Source organism: Talaromyces stipitatus, genomic scaffold (assembly GCF_000003125.1).
Source record: "Talaromyces stipitatus ATCC 10500 scf_1105507295589 genomic scaffold, whole genome shotgun sequence".
NCBI classification, from domain to species: Eukaryota; Fungi; Ascomycota; class Eurotiomycetes; order Eurotiales; family Trichocomaceae; genus Talaromyces; species Talaromyces stipitatus.
The window spans coordinates 9,205-34,784 of record NW_002990123.1 but is presented as its reverse complement, the minus strand read 5'-3'; the positions used below and the strand labels follow the sequence as shown (position 1 = coordinate 34,784).

The 25,580-nt window shown below is 48.5% G+C and overlaps 7 protein-coding genes across 7 annotated transcripts, besides 4 other annotated features; 5 read left to right on the top strand and 2 right to left on the bottom strand.

Moving 5' to 3' along the window:
* Positions 1 to 2,156: 2,156 nt before the first annotated feature.
* On the top strand, positions 2,157 to 10,254 carry TSTA_008130 (polyketide synthase, putative; the record flags this gene model as incomplete). Its single annotated transcript, XM_002488651.1, has 7 exons — positions 2,157 to 2,268; positions 2,364 to 3,196; positions 3,257 to 3,373; positions 3,441 to 6,617; positions 6,679 to 7,103; positions 7,158 to 8,015; positions 8,066 to 10,254. The coding sequence occupies 7 exons, from the start codon at positions 2,157 to 2,159 to the stop codon at positions 10,107 to 10,109; spliced, it is 7,566 nt and encodes a 2,521-aa protein (XP_002488696.1). The 3' UTR covers positions 10,110 to 10,254.
* Positions 10,225 to 10,248: a sequence feature (AT_rich).
* Positions 10,255 to 10,947: 693 nt separating the features above from the next.
* Positions 10,948 to 12,770, top strand: TSTA_008120 (uncharacterized protein; the record flags this gene model as incomplete). The annotated part of the gene is made up of 2 exons (XM_002488650.1): positions 10,948 to 11,650; positions 11,672 to 12,770. 2 exons carry the CDS (start codon positions 10,948 to 10,950, stop codon positions 12,619 to 12,621), a joined length of 1,653 nt encoding a protein of 550 aa, XP_002488695.1. The 3' UTR covers positions 12,622 to 12,770.
* Positions 10,993 to 12,486: a mobile genetic element.
* Positions 12,771 to 12,864: 94 nt separating the features above from the next.
* TSTA_008110 (pogo transposable element, putative) lies at positions 12,865 to 14,794 on the bottom strand (the record flags this gene model as incomplete). The annotated part of the gene is made up of 2 exons (XM_002488649.1): positions 12,865 to 12,912; positions 12,947 to 14,794. 2 exons carry the CDS (start codon positions 14,792 to 14,794, stop codon positions 12,865 to 12,867), a joined length of 1,896 nt encoding a protein of 631 aa, XP_002488694.1.
* Positions 13,646 to 14,791: a mobile genetic element.
* Positions 14,795 to 14,973: 179 nt separating the features above from the next.
* Positions 14,974 to 16,210, top strand: TSTA_008100 (uncharacterized protein; the record flags this gene model as incomplete). Its single annotated transcript, XM_002488648.1, has 2 exons — positions 14,974 to 15,373; positions 15,440 to 16,210. Exons 1-2 carry the CDS (start codon positions 15,122 to 15,124, stop codon positions 16,208 to 16,210), a joined length of 1,023 nt encoding a protein of 340 aa, XP_002488693.1. The 5' UTR covers positions 14,974 to 15,121.
* A 108-nt stretch (positions 16,211 to 16,318) lies between these two features.
* TSTA_008090 (uncharacterized protein) lies at positions 16,319 to 18,130 on the top strand (the record flags this gene model as incomplete). The annotated part of the gene is made up of 4 exons (XM_002488647.1): positions 16,319 to 16,468; positions 16,532 to 17,251; positions 17,381 to 17,515; positions 17,630 to 18,130. The coding sequence occupies 4 exons, from the start codon at positions 16,319 to 16,321 to the stop codon at positions 18,128 to 18,130; spliced, it is 1,506 nt and encodes a 501-aa protein (XP_002488692.1).
* Positions 16,421 to 16,469: a sequence feature (CT-rich).
* Positions 18,131 to 18,178: 48 nt separating the features above from the next.
* TSTA_008080 (telomere-associated RecQ helicase, putative) lies at positions 18,179 to 22,520 on the top strand (the record flags this gene model as incomplete). The annotated part of the gene is made up of 4 exons (XM_002488646.1): positions 18,179 to 18,253; positions 18,290 to 19,245; positions 19,287 to 19,585; positions 19,906 to 22,520. 4 exons carry the CDS (start codon positions 18,179 to 18,181, stop codon positions 22,518 to 22,520), a joined length of 3,945 nt encoding a protein of 1,314 aa, XP_002488691.1.
* A 797-nt stretch (positions 22,521 to 23,317) lies between these two features.
* TSTA_008070 (uncharacterized protein) lies at positions 23,318 to 24,838 on the bottom strand (the record flags this gene model as incomplete). The annotated part of the gene is made up of 2 exons (XM_002488645.1): positions 23,318 to 23,607; positions 24,541 to 24,838. 2 exons carry the CDS (start codon positions 24,836 to 24,838, stop codon positions 23,318 to 23,320), a joined length of 588 nt encoding a protein of 195 aa, XP_002488690.1.
* Between the last annotated feature and the right edge of the window lie 742 nt (positions 24,839 to 25,580).

Genomic DNA, 25,580 nt, shown 5'->3' with positions numbered 1-25,580 from the left:
TCCTGCTTCCACATATTTATCTTGGTGTCTGAGGTTGAGGTCTCCTTGTCCTGCGGGTCCCCCATCTTGAGTACAAAGGAATTGATAGACTGGCTTAAAGGCTGTCTTCTTCAAGTGTGCAGCGTCCTATCTTCAGCGGCTGCAGCGGCGTCTATCGAATACGAGGGTGAGAGTGTTTGGTTAGTGTTGGCTTTGCTGTGCTTGACTTGGTTCCTATTCCTGTTCCATGTTGAGCCTTCCTGTTGATATTGCGTATCTAATTGTCGTTCGTACGGCTTTAATATCTGGTTGCCATCGCTCAGGATCAGATTGTGCCTTTCCTCCAAGATAGAATGATAGGCTCCCTCTTCTTGTTTCTGTGCACTGTAACATGCTCTCTCTTACTCCTGTCCACTTTGTGCAGCGAAATAGGAAGTGCTCTATAGTCTTACTTGCTTGGCCGCAGACGCAGAGGTCTGATTCTGCAGCTCCTATCCTAGCTAGGTAACTGTTAAGCCTGGTCATACCTTATAATAATATATACGGAGTATAATTATAGGAAATACTTAGTGCGCGGCGCGAGAAATCCCAAAATTGAGTAGTGCTAAGAGTCTTGGCGCCGCAGCGTGTTGGAAGGATACGCCAGATACGAATATTGTCTGCGAGAGAATGGGTCGATTACATAATGTTGGGGGGCACCCTAACCCCCCGGTAGGCTGCCGAAGTTAGCGAACAGCCTACCACAATGTACTCTGGACCAATCGGAATCATGTCATTCTGGTGTCAGCGTAATGTAAAATAACACGGCGATAAATGTCGTACTGCAAGAATACCGGCATACCGATTCAGTGAGAAATGGGAAAACCATGTATCACAATACATAGCGGTAATATTAAATAATATATACCCGCATATGTCGACAAGTTCAAATATTTTCCCACTGAATTTACCCTAATTTTTACTAATAATAATCTAGTATTGAATATAGTGGCCAGCTAATATAGAATACTGCCCGCTTCTGCAGCTATTACTGCCTAATAGCGAGCCTGCACGTCATCAAAAAGCTGAGTAAGAAAGCTCTTACTTGCTTTCTTGCTGGCTTGCTGGCTCTTATTAATGTGTTGCCGCGTAGCTAGCTAGTACTATTATGAGCTTATATGGACACATTGATAATCTAGATACACAGCTAGCCAGGTGAGCCCCCAATTCCATAGTTCTTATCAATTGTAATAGGAGGTTGGGCAGGAGGAATGATCAATATGACACAAGCATTCGGTATCTTCCAATCTTCATTAACAAGGGTACTATTGCTAACATACAGAGACTGAAGCTTGAGGAAAGAAAGAATCCTATCTACCAGGAGCCTGCTTCTTATGCGTGCGTGAGGTTCAGGATCGGAGTCATGACATGATACCAGTATGAGGGGTCAGGTTAGGCCGACCTGAGATAAGGCAAGTCATTGAGTCATTAACAAGAAGTCTGACGTGTCACTGTAGCTGATGTGATCTGGCACAGTGATCCTATTGTACTGTTACATCAATGCGTTGGCATATAACGCATTCTTAATACACAAGTATTTATAGTCTTACATTACCCCGCGGCAAGGCTGTTCCTGTCTCGTTTCATGCATGGCGTAGATTTACTTACCTGGAATATATCATCAAAGACAGAGTAGTATGGATGCGGGTCCAACGTCCATCGGTCAGAGAATCCTTATCGTGATCCTACGGAGTATATCAATCCGAACGCTCATCAGCCCAATACTCCGCTGTAAGGTTACATGATGTGGGCCGTTGATACAGAGTAAGCACTAGGGAATGGCCCCCTGCATATATATAGTATATGATGCCGCGCGATTACGCTATTTTATCGCTCATGCAAGTAAGAACCCCGTCTTCGTTTGGGTCAGCCTTAGCTTGTACAGGAAGGATCGGTTGCGAATGCCGACTAACATCCTTTATCCTGCTCCTGATGGCGGGCTGACGTGACCAGATGAAAATCTGGTTTCATACATAATAAACCGAATAGATGCTAACAACATGCGTTTTGCACAACCCTACAAGCCGTAATTGGCCGTCACGACGCCTGCACATGAGACGACATATCAGCTCCGTCAAGCTATATATTATGACAATTTGAGTGTAGAGTGTTAATGCTACTATATACATGCAGCAGAGATGGAGAACAGCTATGACGACCAGTCAATAGCCGTGATTGGCCTGTCTTGCCGATTTCCTGGCGATGCCGACAACGTAGAACGATTCTGGAACCTCCTCCGTGAGGGACAGTGTATGTTTTAATATGTTTTGTTATCTGTTGTTTCATTCTCCATCTGTATGCCATTTTGCCATGCAGATATCGCTTCTGACTGACTTGTCGTATAGCTGCCATATCCACTGTTCCTGGGAACCGATGGAATAGTCGTCGCTTCCAGGATGACAAGAATCACAGCCAAAACACCAGCCGCACCAATCGCGCACATTTTCTAAAAGAAGATGTATCGGCATTTGATGCCAATTTCTTTTCTATTTCCAAATCCGAGGCGGTAAGTATGGATCCTCAGCAGCGTCTGATGCTTGAGGTGTCTTACGAAGCCTTCGAAAATGCTGGCCTCGCCGTGGAATCTCTTGCACAGAGCCAAATGGGCTGCTGGGTAAGTTCTTTCTCGCAAGACTGGAGAGAAATGCAGTTCTCCGACCTGCAGTCGGTACCCAAGTACGCAATGTCGGGTATGCAACCAGAGATGCTCGCAAATCGAGTTTCGTATTTCTTTGATTTGCATGGGCCAAGTATGGCTTTAGAGACTGCATGCTCCGGTAGTCTGGTTGGTCTTCACGTAGCATGTCAGAGTCTGCGATCCGGTGAATGTGACGCCGCATTAGTGGGAGGAGCCAACCTGTTCCTCAACCCAAATATGTTCCTCGCACTATCAAATCAGAACTTTTTGGCTCCGGATGGACTGAGCAAGGCGTTTGACGCATCAGCAAACGGCTATGGCCGAGGTGAAGGGTTCGCGGCTGTCATCCTTAAACCTGTTGAGAAGGCTATTCGTGACGGCGATCCCATCCGTGCCGTCATCCGCGCGACTGGAACAAATCAGGATGGAAGAACCAAGGGCCTGACCATGCCGAATGGCGACGCACAAGAAACCTTGATCCGATCAACGTATCGATCAGCTGGACTCGAGTTGAAAGACACGGCGTATTTTGAAGCACACGTAAGACTGGTCTTAAACAATAATTAGCTTTACCTGGTCAGAATCCTCACACAATACCAGGGAACCGGAACACAAGTTGGTGATTTTGAGGAGCTAAGCGCAATAGCTCGCACCGTCGCCGACGCCCGCAAGCGCGAAGGGCTAGAAGAGTTGTGGGTGGGATCTGCAAAGACAAATGTAAGATATTTTTATTGTCAAACCTTGTTATAAGTTCAAGCCTGCAACCCTAACACGTGAGACACAGATTGGCCATCTCGAAGCAACGGCAGGCCTGGCTGGCGTACTCAAGGCAATACTTGTTCTGGAGAACGGCGTCATTCCCCCTAACCTGCATTTTAAGAATCCCAACCCCAGGATTCCCTTTCAAGAGTATCACATAAGAGTGCCCACGCAAGAAGTTACTTGGAACCCCGACACGATACGCCGTGTCAGTGTCAATTCATTTGGGTTCGGAGGCAGCAATGCCCATGCTATCATCGACAATGGTAAACAGTACCTGCATCAACGACGGTCAAAAGCAACCCTCGTTAACGGGACTCATGCCGCTGATGACAAAGAGCTGAAACCGGAGGTGCCGCAAATTTTCGTTATCAACTCCAGTGATCAAGAAGGATTAGGTCGTCAAAGGTCTGCTCTTCGCCATTACCTCGCCAACTTTGGTAAAGAAGGACGTGCAAATAGCGGATGGTTTCGCGATCTTGCCTTTACTCTGGGAAAGAAACGCTGTCGCCTTCCTTGGAGATCATTCTGCACTGCTTCCACGGTCCTGGAACTGTCTGAGGCTTTGGAAGCTACCGACTTTCCAAAGATTCGGTCCGGAACAGCGGCTCTGCGACTTGCCTACGTTTTCACAGGCCAGGGAGCTCAATGGGCGCAAATGGGATTGGAACTATTCCAATTTCCTACCTTTAAACAAAGCGTTGTGGCTGCAGATAGTCACCTGAAGAAGCTAGGCTGTCCTTGGTCGGTGGTCGAGGAGTTGCAGCGGAGCGGTGCTGAGTCGAATATTCACGTTTCGTGGTACAGTCAGACGCTGTGTACTGTTCTCCAGGTTGCCTTGGTTGAACTTCTGCAGTCTTGGGGTATCACTCCACGTTCTGTGGTTGGCCACTCAAGCGGAGAAATGGCGGCTGCCTTTGCCATAGGTGCTCTTGCGCGTGAGGACGCTTGGAAAATCGCCTACTGGCGAGGCAAGCTCTCTTCTGAGCTCACGGAGCGTGCGCCTGACCTGAGTGGGGCCATGATGGCCGTAGGCGCCTCTCACGAACAAGCACAGAAATGGGTGGAAGGATTGACTCGTGGCAAGTGTGTTGTCGCCTGCATTAACTCCCCTTCAAGCGTTACGGTTTCAGGTGATGACGCCGGCTTAGATGAGCTAGCCGCGATGCTCAAGGAGAAAGAGGTATTTGCAAGGAAATTGAAAGTCACCACGGCATATCACTCTCATCATATGAAAGTCGTTGCGGAAGCCTACCACGATGTACTTAAGGATGTCGAGGTCCGAAACGTGCCCACTGATGGACCGCAGATGTTTACCTCTGTGAGCGAGACGTTGGTTAACCCGAGCGACCTTGACGCCTCACATTGGGTGGCAAACTTGGTCTCTCCTGTTCTCTTCTCCAATACGGTTGCTGAGCTCGCAAGGGCAAAAACTCCGAAAGACCAGGCAACTGGTTCTGCAGTTGACCTGATGCTGGAAATCGGTCCCCATGCAGCACTCCGTGGTCCAGTCACGCAGATTCTCCAGGCAAAGGGACTTCGGAACGTTGAGTACCAGTCTCTTCTTTCTCGTGGCTGCAACGCTATCCAAACCACACTTGCTGCAGTGGCGGATTTAATCTGCCGTGGCGTAACTGCGGACATTGATGCTGTCAACAACGCGCATACCCCTCAAGGAGCTGGCCACAAGACAATGCCGGCCAACACCCTCACAACCCTACCACCATATGCTTGGAACCACTCGAGGACGTTTTGGACCGAGTCACGCATGCTTCGGGAGGCGAAAGCCGTTAATGATTCGCCTAGTAGTTTCATCGGGCTTCCTATGCCATCATTTGTAGCAAACGAGCACATCTGGAGAGGATTCCTTCGACTCGAACATGTCCCTTGGGTCAGACACCACAAAATGCAATCTGCAGTCCTATTTCCAGCTGGTGGGTTTCTAGCAATGGCAATTGAGGGTGCCAGCCAATTTCAGGGCAAGGACAATAGCCGTGTGGCGAAAGGGTACAAGCTCCGTGACGTTCGGATCGACAGTGCAGTCATACTTACCGAGGAGTCCAACATCGAACATATTTTACAACTCCGGCCTCATGATACAGCGCGTTCCCAGCAGACGGACTCGTATGACGGGTGGTGGGAGTTCAAGATTTCCACCTCTGCGGGTTCGGACGAGTCGCTGAAATGCAACTGTTATGGATTGGTCACTGTCGAGTTTGAACAACTAATTCACCCTTCCCACGCTAGCAAAGCTTCCTCTACTACTGTACAGCAAGCGGAAGCTTTCTACGAGAGGCTGGAGTCTGTTGGTTTGGAGTATGGCCCATCATTCCAGGCCATCAAGACTATCCTGCACAGCAGTGGCGGTCAAACAGAAGGCGAAATTGAAATCATGGATATAGATGTGAATTCCACTACACCAGGAGGTTCGGATGGACGCCCATACGTTGTTCACCCAACTACTCTTGAGGCCTTGTTTCAAATGGCATATGCTGCTTTCGACAACCAGAGTGACGGTGTCAAGAAAGCCCTTCTTGTCACAGATATTGAGGAGCTGCTGCTAGACGCGAGCATTTCCCACACGCCGGGTGCCCGACTTCAGACCTCGGCGAGATCCTCTCGCCTAGGATTCCGCGAAATGTTGGCAGATGTCACTGTGTCTCCTACAGCGTCTAACGCTGGTGGAATTTCCGTGAGAGGATTGACCTGTGTAGAGATGCCGAGCACTGCTGGTGTCAATAGCGATGTTGGCATCACGGGAAGAGAAGGCTATGACTCCATGCTGAGCAAGTTTGTGTGGAAGCCAGCCCTGAACCTGCTATCGGCGACCGAAAGAGAACACCTGCTCATCGCAGCTACAAAGGTGACTGACGCAGAGACGGAGGCAATTCTCGCCAGAGAGGCAGCCGACTTTCAGAATGTCAAATCTGCCCTCCAGGCTAGTCAGCGCGGCAAAACCGGTAGCCTGAAGCTTCGCAATGCATTGAAATGGATATCCCAAGAACTCCCAGACGCTAAAGTATTTGGCAAGGCACTTGAAAATGTATCCCAAGACGGCCAAGGCGCAGGACCTACGGGACCCATCGTCGACGTCCTAAGCGGGACTTCAACCCCAGATGTCCTGCTGAGCGGATATGGCAGCACTGAAAAGTTCCTGGCCGCTCTTCCCGGCGTAAAGGTATCATTGCAGAAGATGTACCAGGTCAGTATGAATGGTAAACACTAAAGCTAGTGTCTTAAAGTTGTAACTAATATCGAGCCAGCTTGTCAGTATCATGGCCCACGAGAATCCTGACCTGGCGGTTTTGGAAATTGGATCTGGCAGTTCAGGGGAAGAGGACACATCAATATTCTCGACAACGGACATACCAACCACGATCAAATACACACGCGCAGTAGCAACCCCTGAGATTCTTCGTAATCTACAGGAATTCTCTCCCCCTGCCGGCCCTATTCCCCGCTTTACTGTCCTCGATCTGGAACAAGATCTGGCTGACCAGGGTATCGACCTTGCTTCATTCGATATCATTATTGGCAACAACGTACTCTCCAACTCCAGAAATGTTGAAAACGTGCTTAGGCGCACGAAATCGTTATTGCGTGATGAAGGCAACATGTGCTTCGTGGAACTAACCAAGCCAAGCTCTAGAGCAGTACCAGTGCTCGGAGTCGTTTGTGACTGGTGGAAGTATGGCATACCCCAACTTCTGTGATGTTCCATTTTAAGCTGACATGATAATAGACGAGGAGATGACGGACTACGTCGACCCTTATCCAGTGACTCAATCAAGGATATCCTCACTGAGCAAGGTTTTACTCTCGACTTTTTGTCACCAGACTTCGTTGACCCCGCAATTCAACAATCCAGCCTAGTGTTTGCGTCGTCTTCTGCGGAGAATTTGCCAACAGCCTCAGCAACAGACGACGCAGACGACGAGGAAATTTACATCTTGATTTCCCCAGAATTAAAGTCGCCAGATGCGGTTGTGCAGAATGTTGCATCAAGTTTCCAGCATAGCCAGATTGTAACTTGGGGTGCGGGTGTGGATTTCAAGGGGAAGTATATCATTTCGCTGCTGGAGTTATATGATCCGTTTATCAACCACCTTACTGAAGAGGACTTTGATATCCTGAAGAAACTCGTCACGCAAGCTTCTAGTCTGCTATGGGTCACAGGAATCCCAGAACCGCACGCTTCCACTATCCTAGGTTTTGCCCGCGTCGTCCGCTTCGAAATACCGAGTCTGGACTTCCGCGTTCTGACTTTGGACCCTGCAACAATAGAGGATGCCAAAAAGAATTCCATTCACATCTCCCAAGTTCAGAGATCTAAGTCTCCGGACAAAGAGTACAAAGAGTTGGATTCTATTGTTCATATCCCTCGTGTCACTGTAGACGCATCACTAAACCATCAGATTTCCAATTTGTGTCTTAGCGAGGCCATTGAGTCGAAGCCTCTAGGTTCATTGGAGAGACCACAAAAACTTTGCATTCGAAACCCAGGTATGCTGAACACGCTCTGCTTTCAGGCGGACAACGTGTCGGAAAACGAGCTTCAAGACGACGAGGTTGAAGTACGCGTGATGGCTAGTGGATTGAAGTAAGTGCCCTTCTCTCTCTATCATAAGCCTTGGTTTAACCGTATAATAGTTCGAAGGATGTTATGGTAGCTCTTGGACACATCACCGATACGCATCTCGGCCTTGAGGCTAGTGGAGTTGTCTTGCGTGTTGGAGCAAGCGTCACACATCTCCAGCTTGGTGACAAGGTTGTCATGCTGGCGAATGGTGCGCATCGAACAACTCTACGCGGCAAAGCTGCGGTATGCCAGAAGATCCCGCAAGACATGACATACGAGGAAGCTGCCGGTTTCCCTTTTGCATACTGCACGGCGTACTACACACTTCTCCACGTCCTCAGAGCTCAGAGTGGCCAATCTGTTCTCATCCACGCTGCGGCCGGAGCTGTAGGGCAAGCATTAGTTCGCCTGGCTCAGCACCTAGGCCTTGAAGTCTTCACAACAGCTGAATCTGCCGACGATAGAGCATTTGTCCAAGAATTACTCGGCCTCTTCCCAGATCGTATCTATCATCCACAGGATAAGGGACTTGTCCAACATGTCATGCGCATCACCGGCGATGTAGGGGTGGATTTCATCGTGAACCCTCTGTCTGTAGAGGAAATCGCAGATTCCTTAAATTGCCTTGCTGACTTTGGAACATTTGTTGAGATGGGCATGGAAAATGACTCCCGCCATTCCACTCTGAATACGCGACTATTCCGTCGAGACACTACCTTTGTGGCCGTTAACCTACAACGAGTATTGGAGCTGAGGCCCAAGTTGATTGGAGAGATCTTGCAAAAAGCTCTGGGCCTCTTTCAAGATGGCCAGGTGAAGTCAGTTTCGCCTTCAAATGTATACCCGGTTTCGGAAGCAGAGGCAGCTATACAGATGTTCCAGGATAATCGCCATCATGGTAAAATCACGCTGTCGTATTCCTCAGAGGACTTTGTATCCGTTCTGCAGAATCCGAAAGACAGCTTGAAGCTCTCGCCGGACAACACCTATCTCATTGCTGGTGGTCTCGGTGGCATTGGGCGAAGCCTCGCCACTCTGCTCGTCGATTGTGGAGCGCGCCATATTGCTATGGTCTCCCGTTCCGGTGTTACATCAGTTGAGCAACAGCAGCTTATTGACAATCTAAGTGAGCGCGGTGCTAAAATCGGAGTTTACAAATGCAGCATTGGCGATGCCAACGCCTTGGGCCGAGCGCTAACCCAATGCGCAAGTGAGATGCCTCCCATTAAAGGAATCATTCACTCAGCGGTTGTTTTCAGAGATGCCGTTCTTCATAATATGACATACAAGCAATGGGATGAGCTCTTGGATGGTAAGCTCCGAGGAAGCTGGAATTTGCACGCACTTACCACTTCTTACAACCTCGACTTCTTCCTCTGCATCGGATCCTTCATGGCTATTATTGGTGGTATCAGCCAGAGCAACTATGCTGCCGGTAGTGCTTTCCAGGACGGATTAGCTCATCTGAGACAGTCCCAGGGGCTGCCCGCTGTCACGATTGATCTTGGTATTGTGAAAGGCTTCGGTGCAGTAGAAGAGCAGGGTGCAGTGGGCCACACCCTCGAATGGCGGGAACCATTCGGCGTCAGTGAGCCAGAAGTACACGCTCTGATCAAAGGTGCATTACTTGGTCAAAGGGGCAACTGGGCACTAGATGTCCCAGCCCAGATGATCAACAGCATACCGACGGGAGGTATGGTTCGTAGCTCCGGTGTCAGTCAGCCATACTACTTTGATGACCCTCGATTCAGTATCATGGCCAAAATTGGCATGGACTCGGAGAATTCAGATACGCAAGCCAGTGTATCGCTCAAAGAACTACTTGCCGATGCGGAAAGCTCTGATGATGCTGTATTGTTCGTCACCGGCGCAGTGATCAGCAAGGTAGCGAAGCTGATGCAAGTAGCGGAGGAAGAAATTGATACAGGAAAGTCGCTGCACGCCTATGGAGTGGATTCTCTTGTGGCAGTAGAATATGTTAGCTGGGCCAAGAAGGAGGTTTCAGCCGACATTACTGTTTTTGATGTAATGGCTTCAAAACCCATCATGTCATTTGCTCGTGATCTTGTAGGTAAGGGGAAATGGGGCGCAGCGATTCCAGCTTGCAAGAGTTAAAAGGAGCGATGCATATATAGAATATAGGAAGTTTTCTTTTGTTGTTAGTTAGATGACCATCGATAAAAGTGAATTTGCACTGCACCAATTACAATTCTGTTCCCGACAGTGGTACTATATTTAATTAAATTTTTAAAAAGCTTGAAAAACACCTAAGTTCAACTGGGTGACACGATTCTTTGGGTAAGGTTCATCTTGATTAGGCAAAGTGCCAGATTAACAATATACCCAAAAGTCTGATCTGACTGCAGTTTACTGTAAGATAACAACGCAGCGGCCAACCGATTATCTCAATTTACTGCGAGACTGCTGAACAGATAGGACTTGAAGCCCCTAATGAAATATTGAAATATCCAGGGTAAAAAGTAGAGGGCAGGATATGTAGAGTAGCAGAATGCGGAATGTCAGATATATTTCACCTCTTCAGATTCCTTCTTAACCTAAAATTTCATTTCATGTCACATGACTACATTGTGGTGTTGGAACTCAGAATGAGCTAAACCAATTTGGGAATAGGACAATATTTGCGTATCAAGAAATTTCGAGAATTGGCATCACATTCCGACGCGATATTGAACATTACAAATCAACTTTACAGCTTATCTCTAGAAAGTTCGATTTGCACAAGTGTCGACTTTTGGTGATATCACTTCTATGGAATCTTGTATGTAAAAACAGGTTCAATACTCCTAGATAGTGGTTTGAGAGGAGTGCCGGAAAATAGACCTAGTTCCTTATACGTAACGTAATTCCCAAGCGAACCGCCCACCCAAGCGACCCGCCCACCTCCCCGAAAAATAACTCTCTATATTGATTTCTCATATTTCAACGCGTCAAAATGCCACCAATTCGCAAGAAAGATCCCTTAAAATCTACTCAGATAGAGGGAAAGATCCAGTTAGCTATTTCTGATTTGAAAAATGGAAGAATTTCCAATATTCGTGAAGCTACAAGGATTTATGATATTCCTCGTACGACTCTCCGAGATCGACTCAAAGGCATTGAATATAAAGGTGAAAAGCGCACCAACCACCATAAATTGACTCAATCTGAGGAGGATTCACTTGTCAAATGGGTTCTTGATTTAGATCGACGTGGATTATTTCCCCGACATTCTCTTGTACGAGAAATGGTCAATTATCTTCTACAACAACATGGAAAATCACAAGTTGGAAAAAACTGGGTGACCAATCTGATTAAACGCCGTCCGGAGATTGATTCTAAATTCGCAAGGAAATATAACTATGAACGTGCCAAATGTGAAGATCCAAAGATAATTCAAGAACATTTTGACCGCGTACGAGCTGCTATATCTGAGTATGGAATCTTACCAGAAGATATCTATAACTTTGATGAGACTGGCTTTGCTATGGGACTCTGTGCATCTGCGAAGGTTATTACTGGAAGCGATCGATATGCTCAGCCAAAGCTTTTACAGCCTGGAAATCGAGAATGGGTGACTGCAATTGAAGCAACAAATTCAACTGGTTGGGCGTTACCTTCGTACATTATTTTCAAAGCAAAGAAAAACGTACGATTAGGTTGGTTTGAGGATCTTCCAGATGATTGGAGAGTCAATATTAGCGATAATGGTTGGACAACAGATCAAATAGGATTAGAATGGCTTAAAACCCATTTTATTCCTAATATTAATGATCGTACAATGGGAAAATACCGAATGTTGATTCTTGATGGCCATGGAAGCCATTTGACTCCAGAATTTGATCGTACATGCACTGAGAATAATATTATTCCAATCTGCATGCCACCTCATTCTTCGCATCTATTACAGCCTCTTGATGTTGGCTGTTTTGCAGTTTTAAAACGGTATTATGGGCAGGTTGTTGAGCAACGAATGAGGCTTGGATTCAATCATATCGACAAAATGGACTTTTTAACAGCATTTCCACAGGCTCGTACAGTGGCATATAAAGCTCAATCTATTCAGAATAGCTTCGCAGCCACTGGATTAGTGCCTTTCAATCCAGATCGAGTTCTTCAATATCTTAATATTCAATTGAAGACTCCAACCCCCCCTCCAAGTCGATCAAGCAATACAGCATCATCCTGCTTACAAACACCTCAAAATATACGCCAATTTGTACGCCAGTCAACTACAATCAATAAGCGTATAAATAAGCGTACAGGAAGCCTGAATCAGAATGAAGAAATCAATCAGGCAGTTATACGGTTATCAAAAGCCTACGAAATACTAGCGAATGATGCTTTACTCGTACGGAAAGAAAACCGTGATTTACGAGCTGCGCATGAAAAAGAGAAGCAAAAGCGCAAAAGATCTAATAAACAGATATCTATTGAGCAAGGGATTACTAGAGAGGAAGCTCAGGCGCTCGTACAAGGTCAGGTTGAGGCATCTCATGCTGTTACTACTACTCTGGCTGAGCCGGAGCTCCCAGCTTCTCAAGCAGTCGTACGCCGCCAATTTCGCTGCAGTGGTTGTAACGTTATGGGGCATAGAATAAATCAATGTCCTAGTCGTACTAGTAGTTAGATTTTTGTATATAATTTGTACGTGATTGAGAAATTGGGATTTGAAATCAATATAGAGAGTTATTTTCCGGAGAGGTGGCCGGTTCGCTTACATGGCCGGTTCGCTTACCGATTACGTTAGTTAACTGATTCCAGGCTTGCTGACTACCGTCCTTCACCGCCTGAGGAATAACCCTACCTGAGGAATAATTTCAACGGCTTACTGTACAGAATATTTTGAAGCTTTTACAACACCACATAATAATTAAATATAGTGAATTTCTGGTGTAGCACTAAATAAGCTATGGCGAATCTAAAAAGCATAAAAGTTAATCGCGAAAACGTACAGGGGGCCGTATCGCGCGGCCCCTACGGTTTGTAGTAACAACCACCTCATTATCCTCCACATGAGCCTCAGGTTGCACTCTTGGCTTTGCTTGCCTAGAAATTTGCTCTGTGGGTTTTTTTGAAGCCTTTGGAGTTGATATAACATCATTTTGAAGCTGTAAATCAGCTAGCTTAGCCAATTCTTGCTCGTCCTTAAGCCGTTGCTTTTCCGCAGCCTCTTGCTCACGCTGCTCACGTTTTTCTTGTCGGATTTGAGCTCTTTTAACCTTTTCGGCCTCTTTAGCTTGCTTTTTAAGCTGTTGTTGAAGCTTTTTATCATCTTTATGAGCCTGCTTCTGCGCGGCTTCGTCATTTTTTTGAGAAATAATATCACGAGCTTGCTGAACCTTAGTAGGGCTCATAAAAAGCGCTCCACCATCTTGTTCTGATGGTAAACCTAGTAATAAAGGCTGTTTCTTGTTTTTAGGCTTCTTTGCATTTATGAGAGCTCTTTTCAGGCCTTGATTCTCATTTTGAAGCAAGATAAGCTGAGTAGAAAGATGTGACACCGTTTCTCGAAGCTGTACAGCCTTTTCATCATAAATATTGTTAACAACAGTCTTAACAAGCTTCTCAAGCCGTCTCCAATCTTCTGGAGGAATAATTGAAGCTCCGGATTCGCTTGAGGATGGCCGGCTGGTGATTTTCTTGTTGAATTTGTTGATAACAATCTCCGGATCAAAGGGATATAGACCAGTCGTTCTGAATGCTGAATTGATATTCTTGCTTATAAAAACCTCATTCCAGCTAGCCCAAAAAAGGCGAAAAAAGTCACGTTTAGTGAGCCGGGTGAAGCCTTGGCTATCCCTTATAAAATCATCCAATTGCTTCGTATAAGCGTTAGAAAGAGGCGAGAAAAGAGCGACATCAAGAGGCTGTAAAGTATGTGTTGCATGAGCCGGAAAGATTGCTAATAGAATTCGATTCGAGTCGCAGTATTCAATAAACTTCATTGTAACGTGGGATCCATGCCCATCGAGGATAAGAAGGCGCCATCCCCGGCTTGCTTGAGATTTTGTCTCTTTATCAAAAACATCCACCAACCAGCGATATCCGATATCATTATTAGTCCACCCTGACTCTGAGGCTGCAAAGAAGCATCTCTGTGTTTGGGGATCGTAATCTTGAAGCCAAGAATCCTGTATAAAGCCCGATTTTGCCATATAAATAAGACTAGGCGCTAAAGCAGTTCCATTGGCACAAATACAACCAATTGTTGTAATCCATTCTCGATTTCCATCCTGAAGATGCTGCTTATAGCCCCCTTGCTCATATTTGCGCCGAGTAAAGATTCTTTTCCGTTTTGTGCTTACTCCAAGCATGAAGCCCTTCTCATCCATATTATAGATTTGCTCTGGGCCGAGGTTATATTCCCGTATTTTCCGTCCAATAAGCTCAAAATATAAAGCATATTTATATGCCGAATCTGCCTTTTTTCTATCCGAATCAAGGCCCGTTGAATAGCGAGAAATCACCTTATCCGAATGAGCCTTGAGCCAGCGTGAAGCCCAGTTTTTCCCAGGCTCTTTACCAGATATTTCTCTTGCAAAGTTCGCTAACATTGAATTTGTAGGGGGCAGGCCTCGCTCGGTGAGTTGATTTATCCATTTTATAAGCGCTCTTGATTGCGTGGTGGTGAGTATTCGTTGCTTGTCGTATTGCTCTTCTTTTGAGCCTGTAACACCGTGAAAACGTTTATAAAGGCCCGATTGGCTAACGCCGTATGTTCTTGCAACCAAACTAATATTAGGCTTTTCTCCAGGATCCGCTGAATGTAATGCTGCAAGTGCGAGCTCCATTGAAGCCATATTGGTTGATATATCGCGGTGTGAAATATTCGCGATTTTTCGCGTTTTGGGGTAAATTTATTCCTCAGGTGGGTTTATTCCTCAGGCGGTGAGGGACGGTAATGCCGGATGGATCAGGGGTCAACATACGTTAGTTAGTTTTAGAGATTGATCACCACCACCACTACCTTGATCCAGAGAGATCCATTTTCATCATCCACCAGATTCGAGAATCATCATTATTTGATCTCATCTCTTACCATCTATCGCTATATGTGATTTTTAATTCACAGTCTCTCTCTCCAGTATATACCAGTCATCTAGTTTATACACTAAGATTCTCCTCCCATGATGGAGTTCCATAATCTGATGTTTGAAAGACTTACCGAGTTTCCCGTTATCGTTTGTCGTGAATGTCGATACGCTGTGTGGGCTAACCAGATTGAAGGCCATTTAAAGCAAGCGCATCGCCATATATTAATGAGTGTGCGAAAGCAACTGGCCAAGGAGATTTGTAGCTGGCCGGATATCGCGATTGAGCCCATTGAGTTAGATATTTCACCTACTCGAACCCATGCAATCCTGCAACTGATTGGCCCAGTTGATGGTTGGCAGTGTCGATTGCAACTAGAGTCATGCCACTATATATGTACTAGCATAGCTTAGTTACGGCGACATTGGCGGGAGCAGCATGACTGGTGCCGGTCATCCAAGTATGGTCATCCAACTAAGAAGGAGCAGATTGCTATCCGGCAGAAGCAGGAGCGAGTATGTCAACCAGTGAAGTGCCAGCGATTATTTCCGCGAAAGATGGGATCCCAGTACTTTGCAATTATTGATAACCATGATAGTACGGATGAGGCTGATTCTCCATCATTATCCAACGCTGCAACATTCTGGGAGCAAGCCAACGCTAAATTTGCCGAGTTTGAGAAGAAGCTGGCGGAGAAGATCGCCCAAGGACATGTGGATGAGGCCAACCCATGGCTTCGTCGAACCGGATGGTTGCTATATTTAAAACCGTTCACATTTCATAAATTGCAGGCATTAATCGAGGCACCAGAGCCACCCAGTGAGGATGAGAACCAGAGTGCCGCCATCCCCGATACCGAAACAGCGGAGAAACGTACCGCGTGGGCAGTATGGAGTGCCATGGGGGAAGTGGGACGACTCAGCCAGCTCTCCGTGTTGCACATGGGCGTATTTGTCCGCATGGAAGCCATTCGTTCCGAGAGAAATCAGACGCGGTATCAGCCACTGGAGGCATATCAGGATGCCAACGCGGTGACGGATCGAGTACGTCCGTGGCAGCAGATCTTGATGTTTTTTTGGCGAACGCAGCAGCAGTCTGAGTCCCAAGAGCGTCAATCGCAATATCGCTTTACACGACGGCAGAAAGAGGCATGGAAACGATTGGTGCAGATCGCACAATCTTGAGTCCGTCCGCCCAATGTAGGACGATCGATTGTGGTTCGACCAGGAGAACGTCGTCCATGGGAGTCCCGTTCCATTCCCAGTTCGCCGCCGTCATCCGGGGTTGAGACCATGGCACCACGACGTGTCAGACCCCGTGGTGAGGAGGCGATGTCAGACCGGAGCAGGGACCGGTTGGAGGGTGATGCAGACCCAGAGGAGGTTGATCCCGGAGAGGATGACGACGAGGAGTATGACGAGGAGAACGAGGAGGAGGAGGAGGTGCCCCCATTAACACCGATCCAGCAGGCATGTTTGGACTTTTGCATCGAGCTATTGAACTAGCGGATTGTCCGTCGCGAGTACGACAGCGCGTTGATCTGTGCCACTGCGATCTTGGGAGCTCGAGAGGATGGTTGGCGCACCCCTAATGACTACCCACCCATTTTATCCAAGCTGATCAAGCTGGCCCGTTTCATGGTGGTCCGGAAGGCCATTGAATTGAGCGCCGTGCTTAAAGGTAATGAACTGCAGAGTTCAATGAATGATGCAGACTGGGACAGTACAGATAGAGGATCACTGTCCCATTTCCATTCCCACACCAACCAGAAAGGCTGTTTGCAGTGGGTGACACAGATGGTTGACACATTTATGATCCGCGGTTCACAGAGTCCGATGCAGTGGATGTTAGATCTCCGTACATACGGATTGAAGATCCATTACAACACCACGACGGAGGGCCACGTGGGCTGGCAGAACCACGACGAGCTATTGTATAAAGACTTGCAGTTTACCATGAGCGAGTTTCGAGGCATGGTGGATCGGACGACCCGCGAGGCACGGCGGATCTTGATTTTGCTGCAATGTTCACCTGAGGAGGCGCCAGCAATTCCATGGGATCGGCTATATGATAATCCAGTTAATGAGGATTTCTGTTGGAGCTTTTTACAGGATTCCCACACCACGTGGCCCATAGATGGGACGAGCTGGTTATGGCAGCATATTCAGCGTCATCCCGCACTCCATTGCAAATTCATACACGTGGATGAACAGAGTATCCAGCAGGTTCGATGGCAGGCATTTCATCGATAGATTACGGCGTTTTTGGAGAAGCTCATCGCTTGTATGCAGTTCACATGGGGCCAACCTGCTCGTGCTCCCGAGCTGTTGAGTATCCATCATGAGAATAGCTAGGCTGGTGGGATCCGCAACGTGTTTATCGAGGACGGGCTCGTGGTGTTGGTGACCAAGTACCACAAGGGTTACCAGATGAGTGGCAATGTCAAGATCATCCAACGATACGTGCCCCGTGAGGTGAGGGAGCTATTGGTGTGGTATTTATGGCTAGTATTGCTATTTCAATGGCGGATGGATGCCATCTTATATGGACGCGAGGAGATCTATTCCCATTTATAGGCATCCCAGCCCGGCCAACCCATATAGTCATCGGAACGATTGCGATGGATTTTGAAGTGGGAGAGTGCCATTGGGTTAGGTGGACGCACGTTGACCACAGCATTGTATCGAGAGGTGGCCATCGCCATCAGCCATCGATTCATGCGGAACAGCCGTGCGTTTACGCGCAGTGCCGCGGACGAGGCCAAGGCGGACGAGGAGGAGGACGAGATCATGGACCACGTTGCGGACGAACAGGCCACCCACAGTCCCAACACCGCCGGCAACATATACGCGCGGGAGTGGATGGAACGAGTGGGAGAAGTGGCGGAGCGACGATTACGATTCCAGCAAAGCAGTCAGGAGTGGCATCAGTTTTTAGAATTCCCGTCCACCATGCGGAAGCTGCGCGAGGATCAGACGACTCCATTTCAAGACAGTGCCGAGAACCGTCGGGTGGAACAGTGGAAAGCCACCCGAGCCGCTGATCCCATCCAGGTGTTGCAGGAGATGATGGGCGAGCCAATCACGTTCCAAGGCAATCAGTAGGCGGTGATCCAGGCGATTGTACAGCAACAGAGTCCCATCATCGCGATCATGCCCACGGGAGCCAGTAAGGGTTTGTTATTCATGCTACCCGCATGGATTGGTCGCGGAGGCACCACGATCGTTGTGATTCCACTGGTGGCATTGCAAGAGGATATCTAGCAACGTTGCCGGCGGCTAGGGATCTCGTGCGTGGAGTGGAACTCCCAACATCCCGTTGACGGTGCATCCATTGTCTTGGTCACCCCCAAGTCCGCCGTGACCAAGACATTCCAGATATTCATCAACCGCAAGCAGTGGACCAAGGAGCTCGATCAGATTGTGATCGATGAGTGCCACATGGTATTGCAGAAGGGATACCAGTTCCGAAAGGAGAGGGCGCAGTTGGGGAAGTTGGTCCAGGCGCAGACGCAGATGGTGTTATTGACGGCAACATTGCCCCGTGAGAGCGAAGCCACATTGTGTGAGCGGATGTATTTTGAGCCCAGCACCACCCAATGGTTCCGTAGCCGGACTAGCCGCACCAACGTGATTTACGTGGTCCAGGTCGTAGGGAAGAAGGGGATGAAGCGGGAGATGATTGAGCGGTTAATGATGGAGTGGATTGAAGAACGAGTGGAGAAGTTCCGACGACGAGAGGACCCATGTAAGATGGTCATCTACAGTCACTCGCGAGGGTCGACGGTCGAGATCGCCCGCCAGCTGCAGTGTCCAGCATACCACAGTAAAACCGTGGATCGCCGCGGGGTGTTGGCATCATTCCGCCAGCAGAAGCAAGGGGTGATGGTGGCCACCAGCGCATTGGGAATGGGGATCGACATCCCCGATATCCGGATGGTCGTCCACGTTGGACCGACCCGGACGCTGTTAGATTATGGACAAGAGAGTGGGCGCGCTGGACGAGATGGACGGCCCAGTCTGGCGGTCATGTTGATCGATGGCAGTGGACAGGGTGTGGGATATCCCGAAGTCGTGGATGAGCGAGTGCGTCAGTACATCGACGGTAGATGTCAGCGATGGACATTGGATCGATACTTGGACGGGACGGTGGATGGGTATGAACGGGAGCAGTGTGAGGAAGGGAGGCCCCATGCGATCGGTGTCGCGGCGCCACACCGGTGTCAACGGTCGACGTTAATCGCGAGGAAGAGGATCCCAGTGATCCCGAGGGGATAGAGGAGGCAGATGACGATCACGAGGATAATGAGAGGCAGCACCGGCCACCACGAGGACACAAGCGCGTAAGATCCCATCCCGTCACAGAGTCAGCGGCCAAACGACACGCCGGCTCCACGTTTCCGTCCATTTCATATTACCAGGCTCCCGTTCAACGGCAGATGCAGCAAGCGGAAGACAATGGACGGGAGATTGAGTCGATTCGGGACCAGTTTGACCGGTGGGCGGGACAATGCCGGATCTATACCCTATCGTCAATTGGATCCTGGGTAGGATCCATTTGTCCGCCCGCTGATTGGCTGCCGCTCCCCGCGCCCCACTCCTAGGGTTAGGGTTCATGCGCTCTAACTGCCGGTGCCGCAATCCACACCCAGAAAAAAAGAAAAAAAGCAAAAGGAGCAAAAGATGAGAACGCATCGCGTCGATGGAGTGGACGGGAGGAAAAAGCAATGATGAGAACGCGTTGGGTGGAGAGAGAGAGAGGATCGAGATAATTTGCACCGTACAAGGAGATCTTAAATATTCCTTCCAATCTTGATTCTGTTGATGGTCCTCGACTCCTCACTTTCTCTCTCTCTCTATCTGTATATTTATTATCCTAGCCAAAGTGGCCATATCCACATTTTTAGATGTGATGGAGCTGTTCCGGTACATTCCAGACTACCAGATCTGGATCTGCCAGTCCTGTCGATATGCCATGTCCCCATCCCATCTCCTAGCACATCTGACAAGAAAACATGGCCATGATTATCGAGTAAAAACCCAGATTCAGCAGCAGCAAATCTTAGAGGACATGTTAAAACAACCTTGGATTGATCCTCAAAAAGAGAGCCTACGATTCCCATCCACTACAAGCACTCCTATTCCCTGCCTTCCTGTCATTCCTGGGTATCGATGTCCCAGTGTAACATGTTCCTACGTGACTGGAGCTGCAGCAACCATGCGACGACACATCCGTCAGCAGCATCCAGAGATCCCGAAGAATCCCAAGGGTCATCCGCGTGCCTCTACCCACTACGTCCATATATACCCCAGAGTGTACTGTCAACGGTTCTTTATCGCTGGCGCAGGAAGCCAATACTTTGCTGTCACCCCTTTATCCTCTAAGACCCACGAGCAGCCTCCCGCACCAGGATCTGGGGCGAACTGGATCGAAGCCGAGGTCAATACCGTGTTAGCCAGAAGTGAGGTGATCATCGACACTGCGAGTAATACGATCCAGAGCCATGGTACATCAACTGAGGCCTCTCCCTGGCTTGAGATGACCCGCTGGGGGGACTATCTCCGTGGATACTCCTTTCAGCAGGTAGCACCGCTAGGAGCACGGCCTGATCCCTTGCAGGAACCACTCCAGGCAGAATTTGCTAGTAGTGTCAGTCGGATTATCCAGCAAGCATATCAATCAATTCAAGAGGATAAGATCAATGTTTTTGATCAAGTCCAGATTAATAGTTTCCTACAGCACCGACGGGCCTGGGATCGGCCATTATTTATTAGATTAAAGAAGGCAACCTATCGGAATTATGAACATCTCTGGCAACGGCTCCTCTCCTTCGTCTACCGTTCCACCCAGCCCGAGCAGCCTGTCCAGCTGCGTCATCGGCTGACCCCACGGCAACTCCAGCATCTTGATGAGATGGTGGACTATGGGATTGAGGTATTAGCCTATCAAGGCCAAATCACACGGCCGCTTCCCACCGTGATCCGAGGGTCGACCCTGGCTGAAGCCCAAGCGCTGCTGGACCAGGCCTGTCTCCGTCTCTCGATTGCCCTGCTCAATCACACGTTAAAAGGAGATCTCTATGAAAGCGCAGTAGTTAGCTTTCTTGCTGTGCTAGGCGTTGATGCAGAGAAACGGACCTTTCGGGATGCATATTCATATACCCCATCACTATCTGGTCTGGTTAAGATGGCCCAGATGCTTGTGGTTCAGGAGGCTATTATCCAGGCTGACGAAGACCAGGTGGAGCATCCTGCAGATGCTCTTGATGAAATGCGAGAGCGATTCTTAATCCATGGAACGCGAAGCCCCTTTGCCTGGATCACACGACTCCGCACGTATGGAAAAAAGATCCAGAATACCACCACCAGTCTTGGTTATATCTATTGGTCTGAGGATCAAGAACGGCTCACCTACAAGGGACTAGATATGACCATGGAATCCTTCCGGCATTTTATCCAGACTGAGATTCGACAGGCACAGCAGAGTCTAGAGACACTGTTTCTTCTCCACGATGAGGAGACTCGAGAGGATGTCGTCCCTATCATTCCTCTCTCTCGATTAAAGGACGATCCGACGGAGAGCCGTTGTGGCTGGAACTTTCTCCAAGATGTACAAAATACAGAGGCTCTTCCAAATGGGCAGCGATGGCTCTTAAACCGCGTGCTAAAAACCGAGTGGCTTCAGGAGGAATTTCTTGATATCCAGCAACCTGGCCATCAGGTCCAGTGGAAGATTCCTGCAGTACAAGCATATCTTCGAGACCGCGATCAGTTCTTAGAACTGCTCCTGCTGCTGTGTCATATTACTGGGGGCCAGCCCGCGCGAGGGACAGAGATATTGAGTCTGCGTCACCACAATACGGTCCATGGGCGACATCGCAGTATCTTTATTGAGCAGGGATTGGTCAGCACAGTAACCAGTTATCACAAGGGCTATCATGTCACTGGATCGACCAAGATTATCCATCGATATCTGCCACAGCCAGTGAGTGAGATGATGATCTACTACCTCTGGCTGATTCTTCCCTTCTGTGAAAAGCTGGAGATCCTTGCCTTTGGGAAGACAGAGGCGCCCTCCCCCTTTCTCTGGCCCAAGGCTCATCAAGGGGAAGATAGCAGCTACCTCAGCAAGATTCTGGAACGAGAGGCGCGGCAGCATCTCCAAACCAAATGGAACATCACCTACTATCGGCACGCAGCGATTGCGATCTCTCGCGCCCATCTCCCCAGCGGTGGTTTTAAGCGGGATTACGGGGTCAATGAGAAGGTAACAGATCAGCAAGGAAGCCATACATCATGGACAGTAGGCACAATCTACGCGCGAGGTTTAAAGGAAGCACCAGGGCATGTTGAAGAGCGCCGGATGCAATATCAAGCTATTAGCCGGGAATGGCATTCATTTCTTGGCTTTAAGGTCCAGCTTGGGCCGCGAAAGCGACTGTTGGTGGAGAGGATGAATCTAGAATCATCCACCCAGAAGAGACGATGTGTATGAGTAGGATTGGATCAAGTGCATCAGGACTCTCAAAACCAATTGTAGATTGTTATTTATATTCCTCATGACTGTCATTAGCTCGTAGTTGAGCAAGATACATGTATATATGATGAAATGAGTTCCATTTCGTACATATATCCTTGACGGATCATGTCCCGGATTATATTGCGACCGGTTATATATCTTGATCTGTGGGATTGGAGTATACTATAATTCAGAAGTATCAGAATCAAGGAATAGATATCCATTCATTGAGCCAGCAATCGAACTAGGAAGCGAATTGGTAATTCAGCTGAAAAATCGGTTACTATTTGGCAGTTGACGGTTGAGTAAGTTGTCAGGTGACAGTTAGCAGTTGAGCAAGTTAACGGTTGACGGTTCAGCCATTGGACAGTTGACAGTTGCCAGTTGACAGTTGGTGGTTGAGAAAGCCGAAAGTTGGGGGTTAATCCAGTTGACGGTTGACGTTGACCAAGTTGACAGTTAAGGGTTGAGCAAGTTGAGAGTTGACAGTTGGCGGTTGAGCAAGTGGGCCGTCGACAGTTGGTGGTTAACCAAGTTGCCAGTTGGTAGTTGAGCCAGTAGACAGTTGGTGGTTGAGCCAGTTGCCAGTTGGTGGTTGAGAACGTTAACAGTTGGTGATTGAGAAAGTCGATAGTTGGTGGTCGAGAAAGTTGTCAGATGGCGGTTAAGCCAGTTGACAGTTGGTGATTAAGCAGGTTGACAGTTGGCAGTTGACGATTGAGCAAGTTGACAGTTGGCGGTTGAGCAAGTGGGCCGTTGACGGTTAGTCAAGTTTACAGTTGGCGGTGTTGAGCACGTTTCCAGTTGAGCAAGTCGACAGTTGGTGGTTGAGAAAGTTGACAGTTGTTGGTTAACCAAGTTGCCAGTTGGTAGTTGAGCCAGTTGACAGTTGGTGATTGAGCCAGTTGCCAGTTGGCGGTTGAGCCAGTTGCCAGTTGTCGGCAGAGCCAGTGGACAGTTGGCGGTTCACGAAGTTGCCAGATGGCGGTTGAGCCGTTTGACAGTTGACAGTTGACAGTTGGCGGTTGAGCAAGTGGGCCGTTGGTGGTTGAGCAGTCGGCAGCTGGTAGTTAAGCAAGTTGACCGTTGGTAGTTGAGAAAGTCGACAGTTGGTCGAGAAAGTTGCCGGATAACGGTTAAGCCCGTTGACAGTTGCCAGATGGCGGTTAAGCCAGTTGACAGTTGGTGGTTAAGCCAGTTGACAGTTGGTAGTTGGGCAAGTTGACAGTTGACAGTTGACGATTGAGCAAGTTGACGGTTGGTGGTTGAGCAAGGTGCCAGAGCGCGGATCAACCATTTGATAGTTGGTGGTTTAGCAAGGTGCCAGATGGTTCAGCAAGTAAGCTAGCAAGCCAGTTGGCAGTTCAGCAAATTGACGGTTGGCCAGATGGCCGGTCAGCCAGGAAGCCCATTGGACAGTTAATAGTGGAACGAGGGAGCCAGTTGACAGTTGGTGGTTAAGCCGTTTGACAGTTGACGGTTGACGATTGAGCAAGTTGACAGTTGGCGGTTGTTGAGCATGTTGCCAGTTGCGAGTTATCAGTTGCCAGTTGAGCAAGTTGACAGTCGCCGGCAGGGTTAGTTGACCGTTGACGATTGAGCAAGTTGAAGAGTTGGTGGTTGAGCCAGTTGGCAGTTGATGGTCGAGAAAGTTGCCAGTTGACAGTTGGTGGTTGAGGAAGTGAGCAGTTGACGGTTGACGGTTGAGCAAGTGGGCCGTTGACGGTTGATCAAGTTGACAGTTAGCGGTGTTAAGCACGTTGCCAGTTGAGCAAGTTGACAGTTGGTGGTTGAGAAAGTTGACAGTTGGTGGTCGAGAAAGTCAATAGTTAGGGGTTTAGTCAGTTGACAGTTGGTGGTTTAACCATTTGACAGTTGGTTGAGCCAGTTGACAGTTGGTTGAGCAGGTTGATAGTTGGTGGTCGAGAAAGTCAATAGTTTGGGGTTTAGTTAGTTGATAGTTGGTGGTTGAGAAAGTCGATAGTTGACCGTTAACCGTTGACCGTTGACCATTGACCGTTGACCGTTGACCGTTGACCGTTGACCGTTGACAGTTGACCATTGACTGTTGACAGTTGACCGTTGACAGTTGACCGTTGACAGTTGACAGTTGACAGTTGACCATTGAGCAAGTTGACAGTTGGCGGTTGAGAAAGTTGACAGTTGGCGGTTGAGAAAGTCGACAGTTGGCGGTTCGTAGTCAAGGAAGTTGACAGTTGGGGGTTGATGTGACAGCCAGCCCTGCGGCTTGACAGCTCTACGGCTTGGCGACGGAGCCTTCCGTACAGTGTCATCCTAGGAGGCTTTTCCCGCTATCTCAAGATAGGGCTTGAGCCCTAAGCAATGCTATATTGGGAGCGGTACTGTATTGGGAAGTTCCGTCCACACAAAGGATCATATGAAGGAGCTGTGCGTAGAGGGGCGCTGTGTTTTTTTTCTTCTTCTTTCCTTCTTCATGCTTGTTATTCTTCGTAGATAGGCTCACCTAGTTAGCAACAAATGCAAGGTATTGGCCAGCGTCACATAATAACAAGCATCACCCTTTTCTTCTTCTTCTCTCGTACATCAGCAAAGCGGACCTCCTCAGCGTTCAACGCTCTGATCGAGAGAGCCCTTCTTTTCCTCTTTTTCCCCTTCCTTTCCTGGCGACTCTGTGAGCTCGCAAAGCGTGTGACCTCGTCATCAAGCTCGAGCAGGGGTCCCCTTTCTTTTCTCTTATTTATTTTTCATATTTTTCCATATCGCCGTGACGCGTTAAGATGCCTCGATCGGTATACGGTCACAACGGCGGTAGAGCACAAGCATCTGACTCCCCCGAACCGGAGGATGCGGAGTTAGTTCTAGATGTTGATGAAAGTGACGGAGCACCGAGCGTGGGTCAGCCAGAAGATGATACGGCTGGGCCATCGGGTGGACGTCAGCACACTAGACGCCTCACTATTGACATAAACGACATGCACGACCTCCTGATGGATGAGGTTGACAGAGCAGGATTCGCTGAAGGATTGAATTTCCCAACGTTCCGAATGCTCTTTG